This window comes from Nicotiana tabacum, chromosome 4 (genome assembly GCF_000715075.1).
Source record: "Nicotiana tabacum cultivar K326 chromosome 4, ASM71507v2, whole genome shotgun sequence".
Taxonomy (NCBI): domain Eukaryota; kingdom Viridiplantae; phylum Streptophyta; class Magnoliopsida; order Solanales; family Solanaceae; genus Nicotiana; species Nicotiana tabacum.
This window is the reverse complement of record NC_134083.1, coordinates 58,009,263-58,022,478: the sequence shown is the minus strand read 5'-3', so window position 1 is coordinate 58,022,478 and position 13,216 is coordinate 58,009,263. Positions and strand designations below refer to the sequence as shown.

General features: G+C 41.2%; 1 protein-coding gene across 1 annotated transcript; it reads right to left on the bottom strand.

Moving 5' to 3' along the window:
- Positions 1-4,654: 4,654 nt before the first annotated feature.
- LOC107770341 (serine/threonine-protein phosphatase 7 long form homolog) lies at positions 4,655-5,143 on the bottom strand. Its single transcript, XM_016589639.2, has one exon. It carries the CDS (start codon positions 5,141-5,143, stop codon positions 4,655-4,657), a length of 489 nt encoding a protein of 162 aa, XP_016445125.2.
- Between the last annotated feature and the right edge of the window lie 8,073 nt (positions 5,144-13,216).

Genomic DNA, 13,216 nt, shown 5'->3' with positions numbered 1-13,216 from the left:
TGGATGTTGGTGATACCGTTTATGCGCGTAAATGTGGCATATGTTCCCAAACAGGACACGACCGCCGTAAATGTCCTTCAGCTGGTTTGGGTAGCGGTGGTAATTCAGCTCCCAGTGGAAGTTCATCTAATATGCCTAATTATCAAGGATACACGTAGTGTTTTGTTGCAGTAATTTGTTGTAATAAATGTATGTAAATGTTCAGCTTGCAAAATGTATGAAATAAAATTATTATTCCAATGGGGTTAAATCTAATTGATATTTTACATTAATACTTCAGTACAACAATTTAACATACACCCCAAGAAAAAAATAATAATAGTTATTCACCATTATCGTCGCTGTTTGGCACGATTTCAATGTCACTATCTTCATCTTCTTTGTCAACATCGTGTACGCACCCTTTGGGACCGAGGGCATCGTAATCTAGGCCCCAATTGACACACACTTCTCGTATTTCATTGCTATCATCAATAAGACCACTTGCTTGATTTCTACAATAATATGGGATTCCAACGTCCAACGTCTGTGGTACAAACTTAGGTAGTCCCTCCCACTCGACAATGGTTGGGAAAACAGGATAATCATTGTCTCTATGCGGTTTTTAATTTTCGAATAAATCCCAATACTGATCCTCTGTTCCTCCCAGGTAGTTAAGATCATCCATTGCATGATGAACAACTATTGCCTTTTCCATCTCTAGAATCTCCTTCATCAAATGCCGAATCACTTCTGGTTCATCTTTGTGTGTGTTTGTTAGGAAGGTTGCAGACAGTTCTTGTGGCACAATAAGCCCATGCCAGTGATATAGTACTTCATAATCACATCGTTTTGAATAAAGGGGAACCCATTATAGCTTTTCGCCCCAAATTCGCATACCTTCAGGCTTTGTAGAATGCGCTTCGCCCTCAATAATGTGCCCTGCAACTTTGAGATCAGTGTGTATATTAATAGGCTTATTTTTCCAAGGGACGCAGAACACCATACCACTTGTCATCAACCAAGTCAGTATAGCAACCTAACATATTTTTTTCAAGGTAGGGATCAATAGTGTTAAGACGTATTCCATGGCAATCTGTTGAACTATCTTCACCCTTCTGCCTCTTTTTGAACCACTTATTAAATGTTAGTGGCATTTTTTAAATGGATGTTGTAATGTTTCTTCAAATGGTCTTTGAATACAGATGACTTGATTCGGTTTAAGAAGCTGTCTTATAACCCAAATAATCATTATCATACAAAGCATAACACGCCACCAATATGCGTTATGTGTATTGTCTTGTCGACCTGAAAAAGTTGTATTGTACCATAAAGAATCATTATCAATATCACATGAAACATAGCATGCCACCAATATGCGTTATGTGTATTTTCTTGTCGACCTGAAAAAGCTGCCGTTCTGGAAAAGTTGTATTGTACCCTAAAGAATCATTATCACGCGAAACATAGCGCGCCACCAATATGCGTTATGTGTATTGTCTTGTCGACCTAAGAAAACCATTGTTCTGGAATAGCTGTATTGTACCCTAAAGAATCATTATCACGCGAAACATAGCGCGCCACCAATATGCATTATGTGTATTGCCTTGTCGACCTAAAAAAGCTGCCGTTCTGGAAAAGCTGTATTGTACCCTAAAGAATCATTATCACGCGAAACATAGCGCGCCACCAATATGTTTTATGTGTTTTATCTTACCTATAAAAGCCTAGCGCATTTTAGTTATTATTTGCGCTTAACCAAAACAAATAGAAAAACTTTCCATAAAATTTTTATTTTTCTTGCATTAAGAAATGTGTGGACGCAATGACGTACCAAGGTGTTATTGTGGCAAACGTGCAATTTTGAAGCCATGTTGGTCAAATAGTAATGTGGGGCTCAGACGCTGGATCTGTCAATAACTTGTAAGCTATTGTTTTGGAAAAAATGTTTGTTAATTTTTTTTATATAACATGTTAATAATAGTGTTGTGTTATAATCCACATTGGTAGGACGAAAATCAATGTAGATTTGAAGAATGGTATGATGAACCCATTAACCAGGAATACTACAAATCATGTTTGCAGTATGTTTGGAATATGACCGGTGAATAAGAACTCCAGATCTTCAAACTACAACAATAACTTGCGGCAGTGAAGGAGAAACTAAAAGATGCAGAAGACGATAAAAATAGGTTGGGAGAGAAATTAAGTGGTTGAAACACAGAATAATGGGTGATAGTGACTAAACAAACATATGGATGTGTTGAGTGTAGTATTTTATCTTTATGTTTTACGTGTCATGTATTTTCATTAATTGTACCGAATTAAAATTATGTTAAGTTAACATTTATGTTTTTGTGTTGTAGTATTTAACTAATAAATAACTCGAGAAATAAAAACACATGCGCAAATAATGTAAAATATAAATAATGTTGCTATTATATATTGAATGTCATATGTACTGATAATAAAAAAATGTCAATGTGTCCCACAACCTGTATGCTTTAAAGCATTGGCTGGCCTGAGGCGCATCCCATACCGCCCGGCTACACTATGAGGATCATCCTCATCACGTCACCTCTTTATCTGAGGATGCACTGCAGCATGATCGTCGGTAAGGCTGGCAGGCTCGGTAGAAGGGGTCGTCGGTCCAGCAGTAACCTATAAAATAATAAGATATTTTAGTATATTAAATATATATTACTAATGTACGTGTTAGCTAAAAATTTTTTAATGGTCTTACCATCATCTCCCAGGGCTCTTGAATATAATCATCCATCTCAGGCATGTTAGTATCGCACAAAGTGACCTCCGTGACGGGCGAGGATGATGCCTTTAAAAAAAATAAAAACGCGTTAGGTATGGATGACTAATCAATGAAATAAAAACAAATATAAATAATAGTAATACAAACAAACCTGAGCCTGTGAAAGATCCTCAGCATCCCTCGGTGATGACCCATAACTTAGTCGGTGCCCACTATGCACATCTCATGTCAGACGATCATCAGCAACCGTCGATGGCTCTGGGGGACCAGGAAAATACTGATCCCACTCCTGTCGCGTAATGGACGTGCCCGCAATCAACAATGGAGCTGACGGGGTCACCTACGAAGTCTCTGGCATTAGCTGAAGGCTGAATGGCGGCATATCATGAGGAGCATAGTCTGGCTCAGGGTGGTCACCCGGCTTATCAACTCTAAAATCCTCAACATGTAGCTCAACATCCCCTTGCTGGGGACCATGTCCTCGCCGACCCCCACGACCTCGTGGGACACCTCTTCCTCTCTGGGCACGCCTGCCATGTCGACCACGTTCAGGCTCCACTGCTGGCCCACAATGGTACTGCTGTGGTGGCAGATAATCAACCTCGTGTCCTAAGCGCTCGTCATCTCGGGCTCGCCTCAATGTCCGGGAAGCTAGATTTGTAACATAGCGACCATACTCGTGTAAAGCTGCCGCTCCCTCGCCGGTATGCTGTTGTATCTGCAGCCCCAACTGGTAGAACAGATGTAAGCCAATAGCATGCACAACATGTAAAATATTAATTACGGAAGGCTAGGTTAACATTATAAGTAAGTATAATGGATAACATACCAGTGCCTCATGCCTCCCGGCGTATGGAATGTACCGACCACAAACGTGATGAACGGGATTCCTAACGAAAAGTCGGGTAATGCTGCAGTACCAGCCCATATACTCATGCTCACCATCCGTACGCTCAGGTGGAGGGGTGGCGGAATCAGGTCATGCCGACGGTCCCACATCTCAATCTGCGCCTCTAGCCAGGCCACGTATGTCTGGTCAACCCTGGAACGATCATCCCACTGGTAATGTGTCCTAAGCCAAGCGGGCAGAATAGTTACAAGCTGCGGTCGATCAAACTGGCGAAGGAATCGCTCAGTAAGATGATGCTCGACTATATCGAGACACATCAATGGGACGGAAGAGCTCCACATAAGTCGGTCGCTCAAGCAATATTCGGGCAAACCAACTATTAGCTCGTCATTGTATGGCCTCCATATGAACTATTAAGTAAAAACATAAATCGTGAGTAAACGCAACACATATAAAGCCAGGTCAAGTAAACTTAAGTATATATGTACCTGCGCGCCCTCCAGCAAATCCAACAAATCCCTGCAATATAGGAGATTATGTCGAGCCTCGACCTCACGTCCGTAGCCTCGCCTATCAACCCACCTCCTAGCTAAAGGGAGAAACGGTGGAGGTGGTGCATCCGGAGCGATGGGTGGTAGAGATGGCTGCAACTGCAGGAACCGCTCCCAGGCCCAAACATAATATACAATGTAGAGGTAAAATTTAAGGTATATTTTTACTATGTATGTTATAATCATGAAAATAATTGACTATGTTTTCACCTGCAGCAGCAGCAAAAATCCGGCAACGTCTCGGTGGGTGCCCATGCTCGCCTGACACATTTGCCTATACAAGTAACCTAGAACATCTGTACCCCAGCTGTAACCAGGTAAATCATCTAGCCGCTCAAGATGGTGAAGAAATATCAAGCTCACTAGGTTTCCCGAAATGTTCGGGAACAATACCCCACCAAACATAAGCATCATCAACAATCTCATGTACCGGTCGATATGAAGATCCGGTGTATCATCTGTAATGTTTGTATCCATCGCCTCCAGATGCAGTCGGACGGGCATCAACTACAAACGACTGGCCCCTCTAAATGCAGCCTCCTTTGTTGGCTGGAAACCGGTGAGCCGCTGCAACATCTCCAGGTACTGCAATCCCATATATTCTCTGAGAGCATGCGGGTAAGCTACAGGATGTCCATCAACCGGCAACCCATATAGAACCTCCAAGTTCTGAAGCGTGATAGTATCCTCGCCAATTGGTAAATGAAAGGTGTGCGTCTCCGGTCGCCACCGCTCTATCAAAGCCGTGATCAACGACCAGTCCAACTGCAACCGGTCGATCTCTATGATCCTATAAAAACCCATATTCTGAAGGCGTCTGACTATACGGGGATGAAGTGGGTGGGCCCTAAGAAAGTCCCACATATCGTCTACCCGTCTAACACGGAATGTCTGGGCCAAACACTGCCCCTCCCATATGTACGAAGATATATGCTCGGCCTGTAGCAACAGTAGCTCTAGCGATGCAGGTTCGGGATACACAGGCGGAACCTCCATGACGACTACTGTAAATTGAACAATATTAATTAAAGTATTTTTCTTTTTCATTGCTTAACATCTTTAAATATATTGCAATATCTTTAATATTAAAATTTATTCGATACTTTTACTATATTGTTAATTAGGTTGATACATTCGATATTTTTATATGTTACTTTAATATTTTATATGTTAGTTTACTATTTTATATGCTTTTTTATTATTTAATGTGTTTGTTTCTTATTTTATGTGTTAGTTTATTATTTTATATGTTAGTTTATTATTTTATATGTTAATTTCTTATTTTATATGCTAGTTTATTATTTTATATATTTGTTTCTTATTTTATATGTTAGTTTATTATTGTATATGCTACTTTATTATTTTATATGTTAGTTTATTATTTTATACTTAGTTTGACAAATATTGTTGTTTTCTAATGTTATTTTCTTACGTTTGTTGACTAGAATTCGAGAGAGTTTGTGTGTGTTTGAACTATCAACTTTTTTCAGATATTTTTGGATTTAACAGATAATTAAATGATTAATTTCAATAGCTACAAAGATACTACGCTAAAGGGCACTATATTTTACTACGCTAAAAGGCACTACATTACAAATACGAGCACTACATTAAAATTACAGGCACAAGATACCACTACAGGGAACTAAAGTCACATATTCATATATGTACAACAATAACATCTAAATAAGATTAATTATTCCTAAAATAACAATTTATCTATTTTACTAATCTTTTAGCAAATAACTAATCTAAACCGGATAAAAACAACAAATTAATTTAATCACAAAACAATCATGAAAAAACATATACCAAAGTAAAAATTAACTAATTAACATTTTTAACAACTAATAACAATTTCTCTATTTTACTAATTTTTTATCACAATAATAATATAATCCATATAAAAAATAACAAATTAATTAATCGCAAAATAATCACAAAATAACATATAACACAGTAAAAACAACTAACATGCATTTTTTATACATGAGTTTTAACAAACAATAAGTCGGAATACCTCGATTTAAATTTTTGGAAAGTTGAAGATTTGGTGATATGGAGGCGTAATAAGCAACCCACTACGAGATAACACCTTATATACGATGTGAGACCGAGAATCTACATTTTTTGTTGGACCGGTGGGCTCCACCCGAGTTTTTTCCGTTAAAAAGTGGGGGGAGGGGGGGCTTCTGTTTTTGGGGAAGAAGATGGTATTTATGTAGGTATAATGATAAGTAGGGATTTTAACTTGTTATTTGCTCTCTTTTACTTGTATTTAAGGCAAAAATATGCGTGAAGGTATTCCTGAAAACTAATCTAATATGCTTGCTTGCAGTGATTGTTCAAAATGAGCCAAAGGAGTCATAATCAACTCATAAAGGAGTCAAAACTTGAACAAAAACCAAGACTGGACCAAAATATGTGAAACGCGGACCGCACAAATATTGTGCGGTCGCGAAAGCTACAACGCGGTAGCGAGCACTATTTCGAGGTCCACGTAAGGAAGATTCAGAGAGATGGATTTTTGGTCTAAAACATGAACGCGGACCGCGTCAAAAAGGTGCGGCCGCGAAAGTCCCTGCACTGCCGCGATTGGAATTACGCGGACCGCAATTGATGAAGTTTAGAGAGCTTACATTTTAAGCAAAAACAAGAAGTGCGGTCCGCGTCAAGATTATGCGGCCGCGGAAGTCTCCTACGCGACCGCGATGGAAATTACGCGGTCCGCGAAACCCAGATCCAGAAGTGAAGAACGCGGACCGTGATCAGAATTATGCGACCGCTAAAGCAGGAGTGCGTCCGCGGTCAGAATTACGCGGCCGCCTAACCTCTGCAGGGGTATTTTTGTTCGAAAATTTTAACTTAGTATAAATAGAATTTTTTGTCATTTTTAGGTCATGTTGTGTATTTGCTAAGCACGTGAGACGGCTGGAACTTCCCTTTTGGGCAATTTTGTATTAGATTTACCTTATAACATTAGATTTTCATCTTTTAATCTAGTATTATGAATTTTATCTTATTTTCATCTTTGATTTCTGCTATTGCTATGAGTAGTTAGACCCATAGCTAGGGTTGTGACCCAACCCTAGCATGAGTATTTAATGGGTACTGAATTTTAGTGCTTGAATGTTTATGTGTTAGTGATATTTAGCCCAGTTCTTGCTAGAATTATAGAATTAGTGGTTGCAAATACTGATTCATGCCTTTATGACTTGGTCTCTTCTTGAGAAAGAGGGATTAAGTCTAGGAAAACTAGGATAACAAGGAATTGGGGGTGAACTCAAGAAATTGATAGCCCCAATTAAAGGGTTAAACCTAGAGATAGTAATACCCAACTTAAGCTAATATCACATGACTTGCATGATTACCCATTTGGACTTGAGAAAGCCAAATTGGGTAAAATCACTCAAACTATCGAGAGATATAGAGTGAGTACTTGGGTGTGATAGCTATATTACAACCCCAAATTAATCAAGCTTGCCCTAGATTCTTGCAACTCGTTAGATGTCCACCTAGGCGGAAGTCACTACCCTAATCCTTTTAAACGCTTGAAAACCAACATAAAAAATATTGTACTTAGCTTTAATCATTGCATACAATAAAATAGAATTAGAAGTAGAATCAAAACCAAAATGTGTGGAAGCGTAATTAGGAACAAAACACGTATCTAGACTTAGATATAAACTCAATTCCAAATCAATTAACTCCGTGTGGATTCGATCCCGACCTTGTTGGGTAAAACTGCATCGACCATCCTCGCTACTCAATAGTAGTGCAGGCTTGGACCCGATCAATTTTTGATGCCGTTGCCGGGGAGTTAGACTGTCTTAGCTATATATCTAACTATTTGTGTGTTTTGTTTTTCTTTCCTTCCGTTTTTCTAACTTTTGTGTGTCAATTGCTTTTAGATACCAAATGGCTCTTAACGAGGTCCTCGGACATATTCCTCAGGTGGAGGAGGTAGATGAAAATAAAGTGGGTGAGGTTCATCTTGAACCTCAAGTACAAAGAAGAGGCCGCCCGCCTCATGACAACGTTCCAAACCCTCCCCCACCTACTCCAAGGGCAGCACACCGGGTGTTGCCCAATGAAGGCTACGCAAGTGCAATAGTCCCGCCCTAGATTCGGGCGGGCAATTTTTAAATAACCAATGTCATGCTTACTCTATTAGAACAAAGGGGTTTCTTCACCGGAGCTCCACATCAGAACGCATATAAGCATCTCAAAGGTTTTGTAGACATATGCTGGGGGAGCAAGCAGACGAATGTATCTGAGGACGCTTTGAGGTTAAGGTTTTTCCCTTTCTCACTTAGAGGGAAGGCTTTAGATTGGATTGAGAGGTAACCCAACCATTCTATCTCCACTTGAGATGAGTTGGCCGAGAAGTTCATAGCAAAGTTCTTTTCTCCGGGACATATGGCAACATTGAGAGATGAAATCCTTGCTTTTAAACAAGAGCCAAATGAACCGTTACATGAGATTTGGGAACGGTACCGGACAATGGTCAAAGAATGACCCAACAACGATATGACTGAAGCAATGATCCATCAAACCTTTTATAGGGGTATCAACATAATTAACCAGTGTGTGGTGAATCAGCTCGTAGGGGGTAACTTCATGAACACGCATATTCAGAAGCATGTGAAATATTAGATGAGATGGCGGACACCTCTTCATCTTGGCAAAGTCGGGCCAACGTTCCTTAGGGTGACCCTAATGTTATCCACCTTCACAAGGAACTCCATGATCACGGACAAGCCATAGCAGAGTTGACAACTACCATGAATCAGTTAGCCAAGGCACAACTTCAGCAGGTTCAGGGGCCAAAGCAAGTAATTGCCATGGAAGGAGTGAATGTAATGGTTAACAAGAGGAGACAAAGAGGTCAAGAAGTTCAATACAATCAGGATCAATTTGAGCAAAATGGTAGTGGGTACAACCAAGATGACTTTTATAACGATCAAAGTGAAGAGGTTCAATATGTGAACAATTACCAAGGTCAATAGAGCAATGCTCCAAATCAACAACAGTGGAGATCACAGGGAAACAATCAAAATTGGGGCAACCAAGGCCAAGGGAATTGGAATAGTGGCAACAACAACAATCCGAACAATTGGGGGAACAACAATCAAAATTGGGGGAATCAAGGAAATAACCAAGGCAATTGGGGTGGCAACAATAATAGTAATTGGGGAGGCAATGGAAACCAAGGGGGTTGGAACAACAATAATCAAGGGAACCGGGGGTCGGGCTCTCAAAGGCCCCCGATGTATCAACAACCCAACAACCCGCCTCCATATCCGTCACAAGGGCAAAGTTCTTCCAACAACGAGATGGGACGAATAGAAAGTATGTTCAAGCAAATGATGGAAAGAAACGCCGACTCTGATGCCCAAATAGCCTCTCACAACAATTCTATCCGCAACTTGGAAGTCTAAATGGGTCAAATTTCTCAAGCCTTGAATATTCGCCCTAAGGGGGCACTACCAAGTGATATAGTAGTAAACCCGAAGGGTGGAAATAGTACGGGCCATGCTATGGAGGTGACTACAAGAAGTGGTAGAGGTGGAGTTGCTAGTACCTCCAATCAAAGAAAGATCGTGAATGATGATGTGGTTGTGCAAGAAGAGGATGAGCCAAGAAATGATGAGAATGTGAACGATGAAGTGAGGATAGACATTGATGAAAACGTGGAGGAGACACAAGATGATGTGAACCCGTCTAGGGAACACGTGATAGACATACTGGATCCGGTAGTGCCCAAAGCCAAGGCTCCTTTTCCAAGGCCTCCTCCACCATATCCTCAAAGGCTCGCCAAGCAAAACAACGAGAACCAATTCAAGAAATTCATTGATATGATAAAAAGTTTGTCCATAAATGTGCCTTTGGTTGAAGCTCTAGAACAAATGCCGGGATATGCCAAGTTCATGAAGGATTTGGTAACAAAGAAGAGGTCAATGAACTGTGAGACGATAAAAATGACACATCAAGTGAGTGCCATTGTGCATTTCATGGCTCCAAAGCTAGAAGATCCGGGTGCCTTTACAATTCCATGCACTATTGGTAGTGCCGATTTTGCCAAAGCCTTGTGTGATTTGGGAGCGAGCATTAATTTGATGCCATATTCTGTCGTCAAGATATTGGGAATTAGGAAACCAAGACCTACTTACATGAGGTTGCAAATGGCGGACCGAACAATGAAGAGGCCATTGGGGATAATTGATGATGTGCTAGTTTGGGTCGACAAATTCATACTTCCTGCAGATTTTGTGATACTCGACTGTGAGGTTGACTATGAGGTGCCAATCATATTGGAGAGACCTTTCCTAGCTACGGGGAAAGCCTTAGTTGATGTGGAAGCAGGGGAGCTCACCTTCTGGGTGGGCGATGAAAAAGTTATTTTCCACGTGTGTAAGTTAATGAGGCAACCTAATAGCAACGAAGTATGTTCGTTTGTGGATCTTGTGATTGAGGTGATTGTTGATGACACAAGTGCTATGATGAATGTGGAAGACCCTTTGGAAGCTGTGTTGCTGAATCATGATGAGGATGAGAAGGAAGGCTTGGTAGAATATGCAAATGCTTTGCAAGGAATGGGATCTTACACATATGGACCCCGAAAACTTTCCTTGGACCTTGAGAACCGGAAGACTCCACCAACAAAGCCCTCAATCGAGGATCCACCCACATTGGAGTTGAAGCCCTTGCCTTCACACCTCAGGTATGAGTTCTTAGGCCCTTGTTCCACATTACCTGTTATTCTTTTTTCGTGCTTCACTAACGTGCAGGTAGATTCCACCCTTGCGGTTCTTCAAAGAAGGAAGAAGGCAATAGGTTGGACATTGGCGGATATTCGGGGTATAAGCCCCGCCTTTTGCATGCATAAAATCATATTGGAGGAAGATGCCAAACCCTCCGTGGAACATCAAAGGAGGTTGAACGAGGCCATGCAAGAGGTAGTCAAGAAAGAGATCATCAAGTGGCTAGATGAAGGGGCTGTGTACCCCATTTCTGATAGTTCATGGACTTCGCCGGTACAATATGTCCCAAAGAAGGGGGGAACGACTGTGATCACAAATGATAGAAATAAATTGATGCCCACAAGAACTGTCATCGGTTGGAGGGTATGCATGGATTATAGGAAGCTGAACAAAGTGACCCGGAAAGACCATTTTCCATTGCCATTTTTGACCAAATATTGGATAGACTTGCCGGACATGCTTATTATTGCTTTTTGGATGGGTATTCCGGATATAACAAGATTCTCATTGCACCTGAAGACCAAGAAAAACCACCTTCACTTGTCCGTATGGCACATTTGCGTTCTCAAGGATGTCGTTTGGTTTGTGTAATGCACCTGCTACTTTTCAGCAGTGTATGATGGCAATATTTACGGATATGGTGGAGGACTCCCTCGAGGTGTTCATGGATGATTTCAGTGTTGTGGGGGATTCCTTTGAAGAATGTTTGGATAATCTTGATAAAGTGTTGGCTCGATGTGAGGAGACCAACTTAGTGCTTAATTGGGAGAAGTGTCGCTTTATGGGCAAGGAGGGAATTGTCCTCGGCCATAAGATCTACAAGAACGGTATTGAAGTGGACAAAGAAAAAATTGAAGTGATATCAAAACTCCCTCCTCCGGCTTCCGTCAAGGGAGTGAGCAGCTTTCTTGGTCATGCAGGGTTTTACCTTATGTTCATCAAGGATTTCGCAAAAGTGGTGAAACCCTTGTGCAAGTTATTGGAAAAAGATGCCAAGTTTGTGTTCAATGATGATTGCATAAAAGCTTTTGAGCTACTCAAGTATAGGTTGACTACCACTCCCATCATTACCGCACCCAGTGGAGCTTACCATTTGAGCTCATGTGCGATGCTAGCGACGTTGCGGTAGGAGCGGTATTGGGGCAAAGAATCAACAAGATATTTCATCCGGTCTATTATGCAAGCAAAACAATGAACGATACCCAAGTCAACTATACGGTGACCGAGAAAGAGCTATTAGCCATTGTCTTTGCCATGGAAAAGTTCCGCCCGTACCTCATGGGTACCAAAGTGATTGTGCACACCGATCATGCGACGCTTCATTATTTGATGAGTAAAAAGGACTCTAAGGCTAGGTTGATGAGATGGGTTCTTCTTCTACAAGAGTTTGACCTTGAAATAATAGACTGAAAAGGGAGTGAGAATCAAGTGGCAGACCACTTGTCCCGCTTGGAAGAGGAGGGGAGGCCCCATGATGGCCTCGAGATTAATGATTCATTTTTGGATGAACAACTCCTCTCTGTATCTTTGACTGGGATAACTTGGTTCGCCGATGTGGCTAACTTTCTTGTGACCGGCATTGTCCCGAATGAGCTCTCTTCAAACCAAAAGAAGAAGCTCAAACGGGACTGCTTGGATTATTTTTGGGACGAGCCATATCTTTTCAAAATTTGCAATGATGGTGTTATCCGGAGATGTGTTCCGGAAGAAGAGCAATTGAGTATTCATGAAGCTTGCCATTCCTCGCCCTATGGTGGTCACCATGGTGGGGCGATAATTGCTACAACGGTCCTAAGCTGTGGATTCTATTGGCCTACCTTGTACAAAGACGCTAGCGAGCTCGTTAGGCGTTGTGATGAAATGCCTCTCACCACCATCCTTGAGATTGATATTTTCGACGTGTGGGGCATCGACTTTATGGGACCATTTGTGAGTTCATGGGGAACACTTATATTCTTGTTGCTGTGGATTATGTTTTCAAACGGGTAGAAGTTGTGGCTTTGCCCAACAATGAGGCACAAAGTGTGGTGGCTTTCTTAAAGAAAAATATCTTCACAAGGTTCGGCGCCCCAAGGGCTATCATTAGTGATGAGGGTTCTCATTTTTGCAACAAAACCTTCGACACTTTACTTTACAAGTATGGTGTCAATCATAAGGTGTCAACCCCCTATTACCCCCAGGCAAGTGGACAGGTTGAAGTCTCCAACAGGGAGATCAAGAGCATTTTATCCAAGACTGTCAATGTAAACCGGACTGATTGGTCAAGGAAACTTGACGATGCTTTATGGGCCTATAGAACAACTTA

Excerpts from the sequence above, each read along its gene's own strand:
- LOC107770341 (XM_016589639.2), bottom strand. The coding sequence starts at position 5,143 with ATGGAGGTTCCGCCTGTGTATCCCGAACCTGCATCGCTAGAGCTACTG.